The sequence below is a fragment of the Chlamydomonas reinhardtii genome, chromosome 6 (genome assembly GCF_000002595.2).
Source record: "Chlamydomonas reinhardtii strain CC-503 cw92 mt+ chromosome 6, whole genome shotgun sequence".
In the NCBI taxonomy this organism is placed as follows: domain Eukaryota; kingdom Viridiplantae; phylum Chlorophyta; class Chlorophyceae; order Chlamydomonadales; family Chlamydomonadaceae; genus Chlamydomonas; species Chlamydomonas reinhardtii.
In genome coordinates this window covers 3,492,814-3,512,312 of record NC_057009.1, presented here as the reverse complement: position 1 = coordinate 3,512,312, position 19,499 = coordinate 3,492,814, and the positions used below count along the sequence as shown (strand labels likewise).

The window sequence follows — 19,499 nt, the reverse complement described above, 5'->3', positions numbered from 1 at the left end:
TGAAGGAAGAGGAGGCTTGAGGGCAGGGGCTATATATAGGGCTAGTTATGGGGGCCCCATTGCGTTTGGATCCCAGGCCGGTCCAGGCCAGTCGAGGCCCGGCTTCCCCCAGGCCGGACGGGGCCGGGTCGGGCCCGCCGGAGCCCAGGCAAAAAAATGAAGCGCCTGAGGTTTTTTATACCCATGGGAAGGGCCGTGAGCAAGTTGGCAGGTCGTGCGCGGGCTTCGGGCCTGTCCGAGGGGAGGTGCTGCCAACCGTCGCACGCGTGTGCATGGTTACCCACTTACCCCCGCACATGACGGGATGCTGACGCATCCCCCCGGAGCAAATTGGAGGGGGGGGAGAGGTTGGGGTAGCTTGGACGGCGCTTGGGGAGGGTGGGGGTGCAGGGGCATGTGTGGGGGTGGGTTTGGGCATTTCCTTGGCTGGCACGGGCTGCCGCCGGACGCCTGGGAGCGCTGTCGAGGGCCAGGCACGGAACGCAAGCAGCGGGGAGGGCGCGCGGTGTTGCGGGCTCGCTGTTCTGTGCGCGGGTGCCCACGGGGTGAAAGCGGGGAAAGGGGAAGGCATGTGCAGGCGCGGAAGTGTTCGGAGTGCGCGCCGAGGGACCTTAACGCGCTGCAACTGATATCTTCGCAACATTTGCGACCCAACGGCAGCTTCACGCGGCTGCGGCGCCGACCTCGGCGCGGGAAAATCTAAAAATGCCGACGCGGCGAACCGCGCTGCCTGAGCCCGCCGAGCGTCCCGAACGCTTCTATCAACGTCTCGACACCTAACGGTGATGGGCTGGAGGCCGGGCGAGCAGCCCGGCGCGAGGCAGCTTCTGGAAATTTGCCGAGCATCGTCCCCAAACTCGCTCTCCCGATCGCCCGGCGCCCCGCTGATGCGATTGTATATCAGTAAATGATATGTTGAATTCATATTATGCACATATCGGCGCGGGCTCGCGCCGGAGTGCGCGCGGGACCGCTTGCAACGTTTTTATGCTCGCAAAACCGTCGCGACCTTTTTTCTCCGCGCGCGGCCGGCGCCGCGCCCCCATTTTTGATATCGTGCATATCTATAGTGTGAGTGCTACAACGCTGCATATCACCGGCGGCCGCGCGACCGTGGCGAGCGGAAGGGCGAGTGCCCTCGGGATTGTGTCGTATACGCACGCACGCACTCACGCACGCACGGACAGTTTTGAGGGCGACACATCCCTTCGCTTTGCTCCGGGAACATGACGGGATGCTGACGCATCCCCCCGGAGCAATTTGGAGGGGGGGGGAGGAGGTTGGGGCAGCTTGGACGGCGCTTGGGGAGGGTGGGGGTGCAGGGGCGTGTGTGGGGGTGGGTTTTGGCATTTCCTTGGCTGGCACGGGCTGCCGCCGGACGCCTGGGAGCGCTCTCGACGGCCAGGCACGGAACGCAGGCAGCGGGGAGGGCGCGCGGTGTTGTGGGTTTCCTGTTCTGTGCGCGGGTGCCCACGGGGTGGAAGCGGGGAACGGGCGAACGTGTGTGCAAGTGCGGAAGTGCTCGGAATGCGCGCCGAGCGACCTGAACGCGCTGCAACTGATACCTTCGCAGCATTTGCGACCCAGCGGCAGCTTCACGCGGCCGCGGTGTCGACCTCGGCGCGGGAGATGCTAAAAATGCCGACTCGGCGAACTATGCCGTCCGAGCCCGCTGACCGGCCCAAACGCTTCTATGAATGTCTCGACACCGAGCGGCGCTGGGTTGGAGGCCGGGCGCGCAGCCCGGCGCGAGGCAGTTTCTGGAAATTTGCCGAGCATCGTTCCCAAACTCGCTCTCCCGGCCGCCCGGCGCCCCGCTGATGCGATTGTATATCAGTAAATGATATGTTGAATTCATATTATGCACATATCGGCGCGAGCTCGCGCCGGAGTGCGCGGGGGACCGCTCGCAACGTTTTTATGTTCGCGAAACCGTCGCGACCTTTTTTCTCTGCGCGCGGCCGGCGCCGCGCCCCGCGCTTTTTATATACTATCACATCTATGTGCGAGTGCTACAACACTGCATATCACCGGCGGCCGCGCGGCCGCGGCGAGCGGAGGGGCGAGCGCGTTTTGCATGGGAGTACGGGCGCACAGACGCACGCACGCAGTGAAATTTTGAGGGCGACACATCCCTCCGCAACATGACGGGATGCTGACGCATCCCCCCGGAGCAATTTGGAGGGGGGCGGGAGGTTGAGGTAGCTTGGACGGCGCTTGGGGAGGGTGGGGGTGCAGGGGCGTGTGTGGGGGTGGGTTTGGGCATTTCCTTGGCTGGCACGGGCTGCCGCCGGACGCCTGGGAGCGCTCTTGAGGGCCAGGCACGGAACGCAAGCAGCGGGGAGGGTGCGCGGTGTTGTGGGGCCGCCGTTCTGTGCGCGGGTGCCCACGGGGTGAAAGCGGGGAACGGGCGAACGCGTGTGCAAGTGCGGAAGTGCTTGGAATGCGCGCCGAGCGACCTTAACGCGCTGCAATAGATATCTTCACAGCATTCGCGACCCAGCGGCAGCTTCGGACGGTCGCGGCGCGGACCTTGGCGCGGGAAATGCTAAAAATGCCGACGCGGTGAACTGCGCTGCCCGAGCCCGCCGAGCGTCCCAAACACTTCTAACAATGTTACGACATTTATTGGTACTGCGTTGGAGTCCGGGCGCGCAGCTCGGCGTGAGGCAGTTTTCAGAATTTCTGCCGAGCCGACGCGATGAACTATGCCGCCCGAGCCCGCTGACCGCCTCAAACGCTTCTATGAATGTCTCGACACCGAGCGGCACTGGGCTGGAGGCCGGGCGAGCAGCCCGGTGCGAGGCAGCTTTTGGAAATTTGTCGAGCATCGTTCCCAAACTCGCTCTCCCGATCGCCCGGCGCCCCGCTGATGCGATTGTATATCAGTAAATGATATGTTGAATTCATATTATGCACATATCGGCGCGAGCTCGCGCCGCGTAGCGCGCGGGACCGCTCGCAACGTTTTAATTTCGCGAGACCGTCGCGATCTTTTTTCTCCGCGCGCGGCCGGCGCCGCGCCCCCATTTTTAATATCGTGCATATCTATAATACGAGTGCTACAACACTGCATATCACCGGTGGCCGCGCGGCCACGGCGAGCGGAAGGGCAAGCGCCCTTGGGATTGTGCCGTATACGCACAGACGCACGCACGCACGGACAGTTTTGGAAGCGACACATCCCTCCGCAATCTGAGATTGCTCCGGGAACATGACGGGATGCTGACGCATCCCCCCGGAGCAATTTGGAGGGGGGCGGGAGGTTGAGGTAGCTTGGACGGCGCTTGGGGAGGGTGGGGGTGCAGGGGCGTGTGTGGGGGTGGGTTTGGGCATTTCCTTGGCTGGCACGGGCTGCCGCCGGACGCCTGGGAGCGCTCTTGAGGGCCAGGCACGGAACGCAAGCAGCGGGGAGGGTGCGCGGTGTTGTGGGGCCGCCGTTCTGTGCGCGGGTGCCCACGGGGTGAAAGCGGGGAACGGGCGAACGCGTGTGCAAGTGCGGAAGTGCTTGGAATGCGCGCCGAGCGACCTTAACGCGCTGCAATAGATATCTTCACAGCATTCGCGACCCAGCGGCAGCTTCGGACGGTCGCGGCGCGGACCTTGGCGCGGGAAATGCTAAAAATGCCGACGCGGTGAACTGCGCTGCCCGAGCCCGCCGAGCGTCCCAAACACTTCTAACAATGTTACGACATTTATTGGTACTGCGTTGGAGTCCGGGCGCGCAGCTCGGCGTGAGGCAGTTTTCAGAATTTCTGCCGAGCCGACGCGATGAACTATGCCGCCCGAGCCCGCTGACCGCCTCAAACGCTTCTATGAATGTCTCGACACCGAGCGGCACTGGGCTGGAGGCCGGGCGAGCAGCCCGGTGCGAGGCAGCTTTTGGAAATTTGTCGAGCATCGTTCCCAAACTCGCTCTCCCGATCGCCCGGCGCCCCGCTGATGCGATTGTATATCAGTAAATGATATGTTGAATTCATATTATGCACATATCGGCGCGAGCTCGCGCCGCGTAGCGCGCGGGACCGCTCGCAACGTTTTAATTTCGCGAGACCGTCGCGATCTTTTTTCTCCGCGCGCGGCCGGCGCCGCGCCCCCATTTTTAATATCGTGCATATCTATAATACGAGTGCTACAACACTGCATATCACCGGTGGCCGCGCGGCCACGGCGAGCGGAAGGGCAAGCGCCCTTGGGATTGTGCCGTATACGCACAGACGCACGCACGCACGGACAGTTTTGGAAGCGACACATCCCTCCGCAATCTGAGATTGCTCCGGGAACATGACGGGATGCTGACGCATCCCCCCGGAGCAATTTGGAGGGGGGGGGGCGGGAGCGGCTTTGGCGGCGCTTGGGGGCGGTGGGGGGTGCGGGGGCGTGTGCATGGGCGTGTTTTGGCATTTCCTTGGCTGGCACAGGTTGCGCCTGGGCGCCTGGGGGAGCGCTCTCGACGGCCAGGCACGGAACGCAAGCAGCGGGGAGGGCGCGCGGTGTTGTGGGTCTCCTGTTCTGAGCGCGGGTGCCCATGGGGTGAAAACGGGGAACAGGCGAACGCGTGTGCAAGTGCGGAAGTGCTCGGAATGCGCGCCGAGCGACCTTAACGCGCTGCAACTGATATCTTCGCAACAATTGCGACCCAACGGCAGCTTCGCGCGGCCGCGGCGCAGACCTCGGCGCGAGAAATGCTAAAAATGCCGACGCGGCGAACTATGCTGCCCGAGCCCGCTGAGCGGCCCAAACGCTTCTATTAATGTCTCGACACCGAGCGGCGCTGCGCTGGAGGCCGGGCGAGCAGCCCGGCGCGAGGCTGCTTCTGGAAATTTGCCGAGCATCGTTCCCGAACTCGCTCTCCCGGCCGCCCGGCGCCCCGCTGATGCGATTGTATATCAGTAAATGATATGTTGAATTCATATTATGCACATATCGGCGCGGGCTCGCGCCGGAGTGCGCGCGGGACCGCTCGCAAGGTTTTTATGCTCGTGAAACCGTCGCGACCTTTTTTCTCCGCGCGCGGCCGGCGCCGCGCCCCCATTTTTGATATCGTGCATATCTATTATGCGAGTGCTACAATACTGTATATCACCGGCGGCCGCGCGCCCCCGGCGAGCGGAAGGGCGAGTGTACGGCGCGCACGCACGCACGCACGGACGCACGCAGTGAAATTTTGAGGGCGACACATCCCTCCGCAATCGGAGATTGCTCCGGGAACATGACGGGATGCTGACGCATCCCCCCGGAGCAAATTGGAGGGGGGGGGAGGTTGGGGCAGGTTGGACGGCACTTGGGGAGGGTGGGGGTGCAGGGGCGTGTGTGGGGGTGGGTTTGGGCATTTCCTTGGCTGGCACGGGCTGCCGCCGGACGCCTGGGAGCGCTGTCGAGGGCTAGGCACGGAATGCAGGCAGCGGGGAGGGCGCGCGGTGTTGTGGGTGTCCTGTTCTGTGTGCGGGTGCCCATGGGGTGGACGGGTGGAAAGGGGAAGGCGTGTGTAGGCGCGCAAGTGCTCGGAGTGCGCGCCGAGTGACCTTAACGCGCTGTAACAGATATCTTCGCAGCATTTGCGACCCAGCGGCACGTTCGTGGGGCCGCGGTGCAGACCTTGGCGCGGGAAATGTTAAAAATGCCGACTCGGTGAACCGCGCTGCCCGAGCCCGCTGAGCGGCCCAAACGCTTCTATCCATGTCTCGACATCGAGCGGCGTTGGGTTGGAGGCCGGGCGAGCAGCCCGGCGCGAGGCAGCTTCTGGAAATTTGCCGAGCATCGTTCCCGAACTCGCTCTTCCGATCGCCCGGCGCCCCGCTGATGCAATTGTATATCAGTAAATGATATGTTGAATTCATATTATGCACATATCGGCGCGAGCTCGCGCCGGAGTGCGCGCGGGACCGCTCGCAAAGTTTTTGTGCTCGCGAAACCGTCGCGACCTTTTTTCTCCGCGCGCGGCCAGCGCCGCGCCCCCATTTTTAATATCGTGCATATCTATAATGCGAGTGCTACAACACTGCATATCACCGGCGGCCGCGCGGTCGCGGCGAGCGGAAGGGCAAGCGCTCTCGGGATTGTGCCGTATACGCACAGACGCACGCACGGACAGTTTTGAGGGCGACACATCCCTTCGCTTTGCTCCGGGAATCGGAGATTGCTCCGGGAATCTTGCCAAAGGCTCAAACCATATCCCCACCTTCCACTCCTCTATGACTCCATCTGCCCCTAATAAGTCTCAGACGCAGAAAACCCTGAACGCAGGAGAGCGCCAAGCACCTGGCAACCCTGGCGGCCTAGCCGCCTAGCCGGTCCCCGCGTCAGCGACCATGTTGCTGACTGCTCGATGCCTCGATGGCCCTGACGCAAGTACACCTGACGTCCGTGTCCCCACCAGGGCCATCGCGCCGACAGCTACATCCATGTCCAATCAATTACAAACGCAGAGCACACTCAGCCCGCCACGGTTGTCAGCCATCACGAGCACTTCCTTCAGCCGTCTGCTCCTCTGTCGTCACCGCCCATCTCCGCGACTACCCCAAGCAAGCTACCCCCACCACCCGCCACCCCCACACGAACCCACCGCCTCCCCTATGCTCCGCCCGAGCAATACCCCATCCTGCCCCCCCCCCGGCGGAACGTCACGGCCCCTCACGCCACCCGCACGTAGTCGTAGGTGTAGTCGTACGCCGCCACCGCCTTCCCGCCCGCCTCGAAGTAGGCCGCGTCCTGGGGCTGCAGGAAGGCGCCCACACGCTGCAGCACACGAACCCTGGAACCCAACCCGGCCCCCGCCCCCGACCCCGTCCCCGCGCCCGCCTGCACCCCGCCTGCTGCCGCTGCTCCCGCAGCTCCCCCAACTCCCACAGCCGCTGCTCCGGGCGACAACAATGTGAACTTGTTGATCACAAAGTAGTCAAAGACAAAGCCCTGGGAGGCAGCCTGCGTGACCTGGCGGAACAGCTCGCCGCAGATGAACTGGTTTGATCCGAGGTCCTGTGACAGGCGGTTGTTGATGATGAGCTCGGCCTTGCGCAGGTCCTCGGAGATGACGGACGTCTCCTTGCGCGGCGTCGCCCACACCAGCGTCATGCGGGTGGGGTTGCGCGGGTCGTACTCCACACGCCGCGTCACGGCCATGCCGTAGAAGGCGTCCTGCGGGTTGGGGGCCAGGGGGCGTGTGGCGTGTGGTGTTTGGGCGGGGTGTGTGGGCCGCGTGGTCGTGCGGCCAACGTGTTGCAGCGCAGGTGGGGCGTGTAAACGTATGGAGACGGAAGGGGCCGTGGAGAGTTGAAAGGTTCGCGAACTACCGGTAAGTGGGCATGCCTGTGCAGCTGTGCGGGAGGGCTGAAAGGCTGGTGCGCCTGCAACACGGCAGTAGGAAGCTGGCCCTGACCGCCACTGCGACCGAACGCGGCAGCTGCTGGCACCCGCATGCCCAGCCCTGACCCCTCCACCTTTATGTAGGGTTGCATGCAACCACCCCTAATCCCCACATCTACCGCCGCCAACTACCGTATTCAAACCCCGCCGCCGCCGCTCTGCCACGCACGCACCATAAGCTCCTTGGCGTTGAAGACTCTGCGGCGTGGTGAAGGACGTGGTGTGGCGGATGGCGTTGCGAAGGGCGGTACGGAGACCGTGGCAGGAGGCAAGACGCAGGAGGCGGCACAGCGGGTGCGTCAGCGTGTCAGTAAGCGGCGCCTGACGTGGCTTGGCGCACACGTACCAGCGCTGTGGGGATCAGACGCAAATCGCGAGCTCGCTCGCCATAGCCACAACCACTGATACAGCTGATTACGCCACCGGACCTACACCTACACGAGCTGCATGACGCCAGTGCTTCCGGGGGCTTGCCTCTGTTTCCTAATCCTTTTGTCCTGGCGTCTTCGTTCTTCTGTCCCCATGTCCTCCCGCCCTGCCGACTCCAGGTCGCCTCCGGGCCCCACACCCACCTGTCCGCCACCACGCGGCCGCCTCCAAGTGGGTCGCGCTCGAACCGCACCCGGTACCGCACGTCGTTGTCCATGGCCGCGCCCACGTCCGGCAGTGCCACAGTCATGCTGCCCTGCACAGCCGAAGTAGCAGGCAGGCGGAGCAGGACATTGGAAGCTGATCGCTGCCACCATACACGCTTACTCATAGTAGTGCCTGAAACCCCGCCCCGCCTCACCCCGCCCCGCCCATCGCCGCCTAACCCCAGCCGCGGCCCCCGCCCCAAGTCCCGAGGCCTTGTATGCCACTGCGCCAAACGCATTCAGCTTCTCCATCACACACAGACACAAATTAGGCCTGGAAGCCTGCCCCGTCCCGCCCAATCCCGCGTAACCCTGACAGTGCCGCCTCCTCACCTTGAGCACGCCTGGCACGGTGCGCCCAAGCAGTTGGCGGCCCTGCGGGAAGGACGCGGCGGCGAAGCGCGCCGTCACCTCCCACTCCCCCTCCAGCCAGGCCGGGTAGTAGAGCTGCCTGTCCTCATTGCGCAGTGCCCACGCCACACCGGGCTGGTAGATGGCCGCGCGGCCCTCCAGCTGGGCAAGCAGGTCGGCGGCCGGCGCCGGCAGCAGCGGCTGCAGGAAGGTTGAGGCGCTGGGCAGCGGCGCGGGCGCGGGCGGGGAGGAGGGGATGGGCGCAAAGGCGTCCGGGATGGCGAGGGCGGCGGCTGGGGACAGGAGCTGCGCTGCGGCGGCTGCGACAGACGCGGCGGAGGCGGAGGCGGTGGCTAGGAGCAGCTGCCGCCGCGCCAGCTGTTGGGTCTTGGGTGGGAAGTGAGGGCGGCGAGAAAATGCCCGTCGCCCGGTATGCGTCCATGTCTCACTCGCACCATCGCAGTCACGGCCGCTGGTGCTGCAATCGTCGGGTGCGCTGCGCTCAGCGCTGCGCTGCGGAGCCGACGTGTCACACGCAAGCCGCAGCGTGGACGCGGCGCGGCACCGCGGCGGGGCCACAGTTCGCCCCAACACCTGCCCCCGCCATTGATTTGGCGAGCTATGACCGAGCGATCTATGCATTGCGGCAACGGGCGGAGAGCTTCCACGCGAGTGGATGGATGGGTGGGTCGTAAAGACAGGGTTGCAGCAATCGTTTCAGTCAAATGATTAAGCGGCGGAGATGAAGATTGAAATACTGGTCGACGCGTTGTTTTGCGGGCACATGGCGGAATGTCCTGTTTCGTGCGATCGATGAAGTCTCTTGATGTAGGCCCCCCGGTTTTTGTAAGTATACATCACATCAGCCATGCAGCTACAAAGGATCCAACCTTTTGGTGCAGCGTCTCGGCCGAGCGCGAGACCAGCTCGCGTTCCTGGTGCGTGTCTTGGATAAACCCGATTACAAGCAAATCTTACACCTCACTGCTATCTTTTTCATGGACTGAATTGGGGGATCGTTGCCGACACGCAGGATGTGGTGCGCTTCCCGCTCGCCGAGTGGGCCGATGCCGCGCGGTGACGGTTCAGGCAAGCGCCAAGGTAAGAGATGTGGTCTGGCATGCCCGTGCCGGGCTGGGGAAGATGCCCTGCCATATCCCTGCCAGCCCATCCCCCCGTCCACCACCCTTCAACACATCACCGCCTCGCTCGCGCCCCTCGCTTGCGCCTCCGCGGCGCTGTGCTGCTAACGCCAGGCGGGTGAGCTGCTGGAGAAGGCCAAGAAGAAGTACGAGGAGGGTGACCGCCTGCAGGCCATGAACCTGTACGAGGCGGCCCTGAACGAGGTGGACGCGGGGTCGGCACGGGAGGGTTAAGGAGCAGCGTTAGGGCCGTGTGGCTGGGGCGGCGCGGTCTTGTGTCAAATTGCATGGCAAGCCATGCGCATGCGGCTACCACTACCGCGGGCTTGGGCTTGGGCGCCACGTTTCCGTTTGCAATAAGGCCGGTAGTCAGCACTTCTGGTAGTCCGCATCAAACCAATTTCAACACATAACCCATGAATGCAGGAGCCGACCATTGAGCAGAAGCGCGCGGCGCTATTTGGCGTGACGGCTGTGCACGCCTCGTTTGGGGATGTGGAGCTGGCGCAGATGACCCTCCGAGGTGAGCGGGCGCGGGGGAGGGAGGGGGTGAGTGAGCAACAGCAGGAGGAAGTGGAGAGGCGAGGAAGTGGCATGAGGGAGGGGGGAGGGAGGATGGCAGGGGAGGATGGGGATAGGCAGGAGGGCGTGGCAGGCTGGCCGCGGGGGCTGGGGGGCAAGGGGCGGGGGCCTAGGGGCGGGGGTCTGGCGGCGTAACCGATAACCGAGAGCCTTCCTATCTGTCACGTGCGCTTGCCCTGTGCCTCGGGCCCGCCTGGCCACAACCCATACGCGCGCAGTCTTGCGGCAATCCTGCGACCTGTGTACTTGCCCGCTGGCACACCTGTGTGCGTGACTGCGTTTTGAAGGGATGTGTGCGTCCGTGTGTACGTGTGTGCGTATGCAGAGGGCATCCGCAACGGACTGGAGTATGAGAAGGCGCTGGAGGACCCGACCTATGTGACCATGGTCACCTCGCAGCAGGTGCGCGTGCGCGTGTGTGCTTCCTGTGACAGCTCCACCACACCACCGCTCATGCGCTCCCCACCGCGGAGCATGTTTCAACTTTTGTCTGCTCTCCTTGTGCACCACGCTTGCCACCCGCCGCCACCACAAACACCCACACATGCTTTCCTAACATGTATACACACAGATCACCATCCAGCTGCGGCGGTTTGCGCAGCAGTTGGCCATCGCCATGGCCAACCGCCCGCCCACCGAGCGCCCGTACGGCAGCACCGCCCGCCGCGCCGGCTCGGGCGGCGCCGTGCCCGACCTGGACGCCATCCTGGGCAGCTCCAGCGGCGACACGGCGGAGGTGGACACGTCCGTGCTGGGTACGTGATCGTGTGTGTTTGTGTGTACGTGTGTGTGCATGCGATTGTGTCTTGTGTGCGCGTGTGCGTGTCAGTGTTTGCATGTGTCAGCTGCCGCTCGGCCTCCGCGCCAGCAACCTGCTGCCCACCACTGCCGCCGCCCAGCTCCATACCCAATCCCCGCCCCGCACCGCCATACCGTACTCCCACGACGCCGTATTCCCGTCACCCGCGTCCCAGCCGCTCACCGCTGCACTCCCATGACGTGCCCGTGCAGGCATCATCCGGCGGGTGATCATCGTGGTGTTGGTGGGCGTGGGCCTGGGCGTGGGGCTGTGGTTCCTGGGCCTGGAGTACATGTTCCCAAAGGACATGTGAGCGGACGAGCCGGAGCAGCAGGAGAACGGGCGAGCAGGCGATCAGGAGGAGCGTGTAGGCGTGTAGAGGAGGAGGACGCCCGAGGACAGGGGAGCGGAGCGGGGCTGGCAGGCTGCGATCAGCAGAGCGACGGTAGCATCCCAGAGGCCGAGCAAGTCGCACGTGTGAGGGCGGGTTTTGAGGCTGTGAGAGGGAATCCCTCGTGGGAGCGAGAGGGCCCAGCAGAGGCAACTGAGCCGGCCCGTGATGCGTGGCTACCTATAGGGGGCAGGGCACGGGGGTGCAGCAAGAGCCGCGGCGTTCAGGGAGGACGGCGGCCAGCACTTGGCAATGGGGCCACAGGGCAATGGGTGCCGCGAGTGAGGCTCTGAGCGACGCTCTGTTTTGCATCAACGACGGTTACCAGGGGCGGGTTTCGGACTGCTAGCGAACCTTAGGACCATGTTTTTTGGCGGCGCACAGGGAGCATCAAGCTCGCACGGTGTGTGGGGCGTATGCTTTGTATGACGAGTGCATTTCGGGGCTGGCATGGCGCTGCCCCCGAGGGCATTGTGGGGCATGGGGCGGCAACCCCAGAAGCCTGTTGCCTAATGGGGAGGGCTGCGTGCAAACACAACGGCGCTGTCCTGATTGGGAAAGCGCGTGAGTTATGCGCCGCGCCAGGGCATTCTTGCCCCTGCATGCCGTGCAGGGTCTACCCCTATGGCCTGTAGGATGGAAGCGGTGGCAACCCAGGACTCATGAACGCCGTGCTTGCATCGCTGACAGTTGTTTGTGACGCCGCTGTGGACGGGACACTCGACGATGCGTCAACCAGCGGCCGGCGGCCGGCTAGCAGGTGCGGCGCCCGGGTAGCAGTGACGGTAGCCGACACCGGCAATGGGTTATGGGTCTGGCTGAACGAAATTACGGTATTGATGATAGCGGGACTCTGCGAGTTAAGACCTAAGCCGCCGACTTGGTGTGCAGTTGCCGCACTCATACACTGTGCCGTGAGCGCTTCGGCCGCCTTGGAGCAAGCTGAAGGAAGCGTAAAGGAGGGCGCATCCACCCACCCAGGGTTCCACCGTTCCAGGTGTTCATCCGGACGGTCATGTGCGTAGTTCGCATGGCGGACAGCCGGAGACGTGAACTTACATCAGCGCTTCGGCAGCAGGGTCAGCGATACCGGGGGCCTGTGGGTTCCTGACCGCTCGTGCCAGTTGACTCGGCCAGGTCGGCCTTGCCCAGGGGTTCCCCTGGCCTGGCCCGGCGGTTTAAGTTCCTGGACCTCGACCAGCGAACGCGAGCTCAGCAAACGGTGCCTGTGTTACGCATACGGGTCCGGGTGCCTGTGAACAGGCTGTGAATGTCTTTCGCTGAGCGCCCTGGAGGCTGGCATAGGGGACTGGGCTGGGAGTTGGGAACGGGCTGCTTCGCCGCGGGCTTTACGCATACAGGTCAGCGTGGCCGCAGCACAGTAGCAAACAGGGGATGAAGCACGTGACTAGTCGGTCCGCTTACATGGCCACGTGCTCAACACGAATCCCAGCCGCCGCTGTGCACGCCGGCTGCGCTGGCTGCCAATATAGCGGCGCACCTGATCACACACGCAGGGCCGCCACAGCCTATTGCTGCTGTAACTCCCACGCGCACATGACTGATCGCGCCCGTGTCCTGCTGTTCGCCATCCCACATTGTGAGCCCCTCGTAAGCCACGACCCTTGTGTCCGGATTCAGTGCTTGGTTCGCTCCAAGTGCTCACAGCCTCGCGCGGCTTTGCCAGTGCAGGCATTCGCGCGCCCCTCTGCTCTCGATGTCACTCCCAATGTCATCACACACACGCGTTCTCTCGTACTCGTAAGCACAGTGCCCCCCCCCCAGATCACACCATGGCGCCCGTACCCACGCACCCTCGCCCCCGCCCTCCGCCACGCCGCGTTTGCAAATCGCAACACATCCACTATCTCAAGATGCTGCTCACTGCCACTGCCTGGATAGGTAGCAGCACACCGAAGCGGCTTTTACCGCATATCGGAGGCTGCTGCCGCCGCTTTACTCCGGAATTTCCGCCAGCGCCGCGTCCAGGCCCTGCTCGCGCGCCTTGGCCAGCAGCGCCTCCATTTCCTCTTGCTTGCTGCGGGCGGAGAGAAAAGTGATGACGGGAGTGTTGTGAAGGGATGTAAGTTGTAAGGAGGGTTGGGGATGCAATCACATGGGTGGCATACTGATACGGCTGTGGAAGGTGAGCAGCGGACAGGTGCGGGCATAGCTCATGGCGGGTCATGCTTCGCAAGCCTCCATCAGATACAATGCTGTCTACCGTACACAAGCAGGGGGGTTTACATTCATGATTATTTAAGAAGTTGAGGCGTAGCCAGGAGGGGGGGACGGGCGGCATGGAGCAGCCGCAGCAGCAGCCTCCTCATTCGGCTGCCCCATGCTGCACGGACACACGCGCGCACCTGTACTTGGTCCACAAGAAGAAGCCGATGGAGAGCAGCACCAGCGGCACCTGCAAGCACATCACGGCGATTTGTTTTTACGTCTTGCCACACTCCGGTATAAAAGTACGGTAGTAAAAGCTGGGGGCATGCTGGTGGGCCAGGGGCACGGTTTGTGTACAATTCGCGGGCAGCCATGCCCTTCTTTGCTTACATGCAGCAGCTACAAAGCACTGCCACACACGCACGAGCCGCACGCAGCCCTTAGCCCCGCACGCCTGCCGGCTCCCAAGCACCCACCACAATGATGGACGACACAGCTGCCTTGGTGTTTGGCTTGCGCTTGGCTGTCACATCCACTGCGTCGTGCAGCTGGCACTCGTTGCTCTTGTACGCGGCGATGGTGAGCGTGCCCACCGCCATTTTGGTGCCGTTCTGCGGGGGCGCGCAGGGGAATCCCAGGCACAACTATTTAGGAGGCATGACTGGCTAGGAGAAGGCAATGTTATAATGGCGCAAAGGCGGATGGAGGCGGAGGGAGTATTGCGTAGCAGAGGGCTGGGACGCAGGATAGGAGGGGCACCAGCAAGGTCGGCGAGAGTCTCGCATCTCGCTCTTGGTGTGACCGCCGCGGCGCAGCCAGCACGCACAGCCCCGTTGCGAAGCCGACACGCATACGGTACCTCCCGCTCCAACCCCCAGCACCTCCCAACACACCTCTTCCCACAACACGCCCAATCTCCCAGCTCCCTCCTCCCCCTCCCCGTCCCACGCACCACTGCCACCTCTCGATCCCTTACCGCCTTGACCACCACCCCCACCCCCAACCCAACCCCACCAACACCACCACCAACGAGTCCACCTGCAGTTGCACGGTGTCGTTGGCGCCCACGGCAGTCATGCGCGCCAGCTGGGTGCGGGTGGCGCAGGTAGTGATGTTCTTGCGCGTGTCGGCCACGCAGTAGTCCAGGTCGGGCATGGCGCTGACCGGGTAGAAGGTCAGGTAGTTGAAGCACAGCTGCGCGGGAGGGAGGGGAGGGAGGGAGGGAGTGTACACATGGTCAGGGACGGGTTTGTAGGCGTATGGAGGCTGTGAGCGCATGCGCGGGCGCGTTGTGGGCGCGTGCTGTTTACGTGTTGTTCACGTGGGGCCTGGCAGGAGGAGTCCACTGGACCGCGGCCCTGCAAACACGCGCCATCCCCGTCACGAGCTCTGCGTCTCAGATGGTCTGACAACGACTGGCCCCAGGCGCGCACTTTGGGTCTGGTTCCCCCACACGCTCACGCAGCAGCACCCCCTCTCCCCCCCCCCCGCGCGCACCTCGTCCGTCGGGCGCAGGCCGTAGAAGGTCATGGCGCGCGTGCGGCTGGTGCTGTTGTAGGAGCACAGGCTGATGAGCGTGTCGTTGGCCAGCAGCGTGCGGCTGTTAGGGAACACCGTCTGGTACAGCTGCGGGCGGGTGGCGGAGGCGGGTGAGGTGGAGGGGGATGAGGTGGAGGCGGGTGAGGTGGAGGGGGATGAAGTGGAGGCGGGTGAGGTGGAGGGGATGGAAGAAGGGACAGAGGAAGCAGTGGAGGGTCAGGGTTTGGTTCCTGCGGTCGGAACACGGAAGGCCATCTCCTCAGGGCTCCCCGCCTGCACCCGTTGGGCACAAACGCGGGTGCACGCGCCACCCGCACACCCTCCCCAACACGGCCCCAACACGGCACGGCGCGCTCCCCTCCTCCCCCTCCGGCCCTCCCTTCCCCTTCCCCCCTCTCCCAATCTTCTCCCCCCTCCCCCCCCCTAATCTCACGTTGTAGCCGTAGTCCCAGTAGTTGATGCGGCCCACGGGCTGGATGGCGGAGCCGTTGCGGATGTGACGCGTCAGCGCCGACACGCCCAGCCCGTTCATCATGTAGAAGTTGGACACGAGCGTGACGGGCGCGACCACGCGCTTGGAGGTGCAGGAGGCGGGGCAGATGTTGGGCAGCGCGGTGTAGAAGTCGGCGGCGGCGGGGATGCGCAGGTCGGTGTTTCCGAGTGTGAGCACGCCCATGCTGTTGTTGCGCAGGGTGCTGGTGTAGGTGAGCTTGAGGCCGGACGAGTCCACCTGGGAGGGGGGGGGTTGCATTCGTGATTAATTAAGAAGTGAAGTCGTAGGCAGGTACAGTCGCAGTAGACGCGAGGGGGGGGAGAAAGAGAGGGAGGAGAAGGGGGGGGGGGAAGCGTGAACGGGCTTTGATGCGGGCTTCAGTGTGTGGGCTCTGCTCAAAGCGTGTATCACCCAGCATCAGTCTGCTGCAGTCCGCGGTCGCCGGCACCTGCTCCGCCGCCTGAACTGCGAACCCGTCCCTTCCCTTCCCTCCCCTCCCCCAAAGCGTAGGCCATGCGCTCCTCGCTCTTTCGCATAGGGTCCGGTGCATTGGGTCCCCCGGACCCTTCCCCTTCCTTTCCCACCCCTCCCCGCTCCTCCTCACTCCGCCGCACCTGGCCCACGGCGAACACGTTCAGGTAGTGCACCTGAAGCACCAGGAAGGTGGCTGAGCCGGCGCCCATGGCGAAGCCCGCCTGCGGCGGGGCCGTGAAGCCGTTCGCCCCCGGCGTCCACACGTAGTTGACGGTCTCGCAGCCCACCGGCAGCACCGTCTGGCCGGGGCCGCACATGTAGGGCGTGTTGAGGGTGGGCGGCACCACGCCGGCCGCGCACACGTAGCCCACGATGTGGTGCACGTAGGAGCTGGTGTTGAAGCCCTGCGGCGCGAGGAGCCGTGGTGGCAGGAGGAGCGGGGGAAGGCTGAGAGTGGCGGGGTGTTGGGGCGGAGCCCTGGCCTGAGGCGTGTGTTCCAAGTCTTCCAACCTCTCGGTCCCCGGCTGTATACCGTACCGCCCTCCCAATATGGCCCTTGCACACGCACGCCCCACAGGAGGCGCCCCGGGCCGTCGCTGCCTATTCCCGTCCCTACCACCACATTTCCGCGCCTCAACTACTTTCGGACTTGTTCCGACCTCCCGCCGCACCCCCACCTCCCCCACCCCATCAACCCTCCCCGCCTCCCCTTACAGCCCCCGCCTCCCCCACCTCCCCCACGCACCTGGTAGGCCACCACGTGGTAGGCCGTGTCATTGGGCAGCGCCAGGTTCACGCACGCCACGCTGCTGTTCAGCTGCGGCACCGCGAACGCCGGCATCGCCACCGTCAGGTTCATGCGCACCTCCGCGGGCGCCGGCGGCGGCGGCGCGGGCGCGGGCGGCATGCTCACGTTCCAGCGGCCGCGCGGGGCGGGCGGCGGCCGTAGGCTGCTCACGCTGACGGCGCCGCCGGATGCGGTGGTGACGTTGGAGCTGAGCAGGCCGCTGGGCGAGAGCCGCACGCCGGTCATCACGCCGCGCGTGTAGTGCGACAGGTAGAACTGCAGGGGCGGAGCGGCGGCGGCGCGGCGCAGCGGAGAGGGAGAGGGAGCGACAGGGTAGGGTGTTGCCGTGTTTTTTTGCCGGTTGTTGCAAGGCGAGGGGGTGCAACGGCAGGCCCTGGGGCGCCCTGCCGCACAGTTGAGGCGGCGTGCTGGTCCCAGCTGGTTGGGAGGCGGCCGGCGTCTCCGGACGGCCCCACCCACATCGTCGTCCAGTTGCCCGGCCGGGCGCAGCCCCTGAGCTCAAGCCTCTGCCTGCCCCTGGTTGCTCCTGTTCTGCCGCCGTGCCCCCGCTGTGTCCCATAGCGGTGCTGCGCACGCCGCCCTTCCTCTGCCCCCCGCCTTCAACACCCTCCTACGCCCAGCCGCCCACGCCACCGCGCCCTCAAAGCGCCGTGACCCGATGCCCAAGCACCTCCTGTTTCAGCTTGTGCATGCCGCGTACACCCCCTCACCCCATCCCACCCCGACCATCCCACCCCACCCACACACCGCCACCCACACCCCGCCACCCTACCGCACCACCCCACCCTACCCCACCACCCCGCCCTGCCCCCTCCAACGCTCACACCTTGTCCGTGTCCCAGATGCTGCGGTAGTTGTAAGCCCAGATGATGGTCCGCTCCACGTCCCGGAACACCGGCACGTCCTCGGCGTCGCAGCTGTCCAGCGGCCGCCGCCAGATGGCCAGCGTGTGGTTGTCCTTGTCGAAGTCGGGCGAGGCCACCTAGGGACGCGCAGGATGCAGCAGTGGGTCCGGTATGGGGAGGCCACGTGTGCGAGTACTGGGTTGGGCAGCACAGGTGGGCAGCGCCGGGGCGATGGCGGCTGCACCGGCTTGCAGGTGTAATGCAGCCCACCCCCCCTTCCTCCCTCCCGCCTCTGCCGAAATGTGGCGGCACTAGTCGCCCTGCCGCGGCGCGCTCATCACCGCCCTGCGTAGGCCCTTCTGTGCCACCCACAGCCGCAGCAGCTGCACCCGGCAGCACCCGGCAGCCGCCCACGCGCGCTCTCACCAGCACGGCGTTCTGCTCCATGTCCAGCATGGGCATGGAGTAGTTGGCGGTGAAGTAGTCCCTGGACGGGTGGACGGGTGGATGGATGGATGAACGGATGGATGGATGGATGGATGGATGAATGGATGGATGGATGGACGGGTGGATGGGGTGGGCCATGTGCACGACATGACGAGAGCGGGAGGTGGACAGGGTGCGATGTGGATTGAGTTGGGAAGGCCAGGGTTAAGCATCATGCGGCACACGCAAGCGCGGCGACATAACTCCGGTGCACGGTCTTCTTGTGCCTTCTGCTACCTCGCAGCCGGGGAGCGCAGCCTTGTGCATGGCAAGCCCAGGCTGGATGAGACTCAATAACAGCAATACCGCAATACAGCGCGCGACCCCGCACACTCACGCCGCAATCCAGTTGTAGCCCTCCGTGGCGCGGATGATGACGTTCATGTCCACACCCTGCACGCGCGAGCCAAGAAGTATGAAGCACACGGACATGGCTAAGTGGCGAGAGGTTCTGGGTCGCCATTCAGCGAACGAACTCTGTGACCCACCTCCGCAAACACCCCCGGAAACGTCCCGCAGCCCTTGGTGTACCCGTAGTGCCTGCCCATGCGACCCCACGGTGCGATTGCCATCAAATTCCTTACGTTCATGCCCACGTCCGAGATCCCAATGGACACCCAGGACATGTAGCCGTCGCCGTCGGGCGCTAGCTCCAGGGTCTCCACGCCTGCAGGTGGTGGGGCGGGTGCGCGGGGCAACAGCACAGGGCGGAAGTGGGCAGTTTTGCGCTCGCACCAAGCGTGGACTGCAGGAGTGCACGTTTGCGCCGGCATGAGCTCGGGTTGCCTGCCATTCATATTCGTGAGGAAAAGGCGGTGGAGTCGGGGTTTGAGTTTTGGGGGCGGGGGGAGGGTGGGTAGACAGCTCGGCGACGGGAGCCTCGCTGCGCTGGCCGGCCAGGGTCGCATAGCCCGTCCGGGCTGGAGCACACGCAGTACACCTAGCAGCCCAAACCATGCTCTTAAACAACTAGAATCCGCTGCTCGGACTGCGCTGAGTCTTCTGCAGCAGCTGACCGGGCCCCCTGCGTCCATCACTGTCTTCAACACCTGCGCAGCCTCACCATCATCCATCACAGTCCTATAATGCAGGACGAGATTGGAGTCCAGCTGCAAGCATGTTGGATAGTCCTGCTGCGAAAGGTACTGGTAGCACTTGGCAGCATTCACGCCGGTCGATGATGCCAGCGCCAAAAGAATCGCGAGGCCCACGCGCAGGGGCCGCGCCATTCCACCTAAGCTTAAATTATATGCTTGCGGGGTGCAAGTTTGAGGGAAACGCCGGAAAAGAAGTCTTTGGAAGGCTGGTTTGACGCAGACTTATCTATGCCACACTTGCAACCAGCCTATGCACAGCTCTTCATACAGTAGTCTCAGGTACCTGCCGTCGAAAGCCTCTGTTTTGACTTTTGAGCGACCGA

General features: G+C 64.4%; 4 protein-coding genes across 4 annotated transcripts; 2 read left to right on the top strand and 2 right to left on the bottom strand.

Annotated features, from left to right (window-relative positions):
* The first annotated feature begins 3,529 nt into the window (after nucleotides 1–3,529).
* CHLRE_06g278106v5 (uncharacterized protein) lies at nucleotides 3,530–5,552 on the top strand. Its single transcript, XM_043063060.1, has 3 exons — nucleotides 3,530–3,868; nucleotides 4,422–4,461; nucleotides 4,650–5,552. The coding sequence occupies exons 1-3, from the start codon at nucleotides 3,816–3,818 to the stop codon at nucleotides 4,752–4,754; spliced, it is 198 nt and encodes a 65-aa protein (XP_042923766.1). The 5' UTR covers nucleotides 3,530–3,815; the 3' UTR covers nucleotides 4,755–5,552.
* A 535-nt stretch (nucleotides 5,553–6,087) lies between these two features.
* On the bottom strand, nucleotides 6,088–9,079 carry CHLRE_06g278105v5 (uncharacterized protein). Its single transcript, XM_043063059.1, has 4 exons — nucleotides 8,334–9,079; nucleotides 7,938–8,050; nucleotides 7,539–7,563; nucleotides 6,088–7,137 (listed from the first exon to the last, which is right to left on the bottom strand). The coding sequence occupies exons 1-4, from the start codon at nucleotides 8,991–8,993 to the stop codon at nucleotides 6,634–6,636; spliced, it is 1,302 nt and encodes a 433-aa protein (XP_042923765.1). The 5' UTR covers nucleotides 8,994–9,079; the 3' UTR covers nucleotides 6,088–6,633.
* Nucleotides 9,080–9,179: 100 nt separating this feature from the next.
* Nucleotides 9,180–12,237, top strand: CHLRE_06g278104v5 (uncharacterized protein). The gene is made up of 7 exons (XM_043063058.1): nucleotides 9,180–9,289; nucleotides 9,385–9,452; nucleotides 9,608–9,697; nucleotides 9,920–10,016; nucleotides 10,401–10,477; nucleotides 10,647–10,830; nucleotides 11,087–12,237. The coding sequence occupies exons 1-7, from the start codon at nucleotides 9,220–9,222 to the stop codon at nucleotides 11,185–11,187; spliced, it is 687 nt and encodes a 228-aa protein (XP_042923764.1). The 5' UTR covers nucleotides 9,180–9,219; the 3' UTR covers nucleotides 11,188–12,237.
* A 437-nt stretch (nucleotides 12,238–12,674) lies between these two features.
* CHLRE_06g278103v5 (uncharacterized protein) lies at nucleotides 12,675–19,459 on the bottom strand. The gene is made up of 13 exons (XM_043063057.1): nucleotides 19,143–19,459; nucleotides 18,664–18,746; nucleotides 18,417–18,472; nucleotides 18,020–18,080; nucleotides 17,575–17,730; nucleotides 16,686–17,003; nucleotides 16,081–16,344; nucleotides 15,407–15,703; nucleotides 14,932–15,060; nucleotides 14,473–14,628; nucleotides 13,911–14,045; nucleotides 13,632–13,681; nucleotides 12,675–13,303 (listed from the first exon to the last, which is right to left on the bottom strand). The coding sequence occupies exons 1-13, from the start codon at nucleotides 19,306–19,308 to the stop codon at nucleotides 13,222–13,224; spliced, it is 1,953 nt and encodes a 650-aa protein (XP_042923763.1). The 5' UTR covers nucleotides 19,309–19,459; the 3' UTR covers nucleotides 12,675–13,221.
* Between the last annotated feature and the right edge of the window lie 40 nt (nucleotides 19,460–19,499).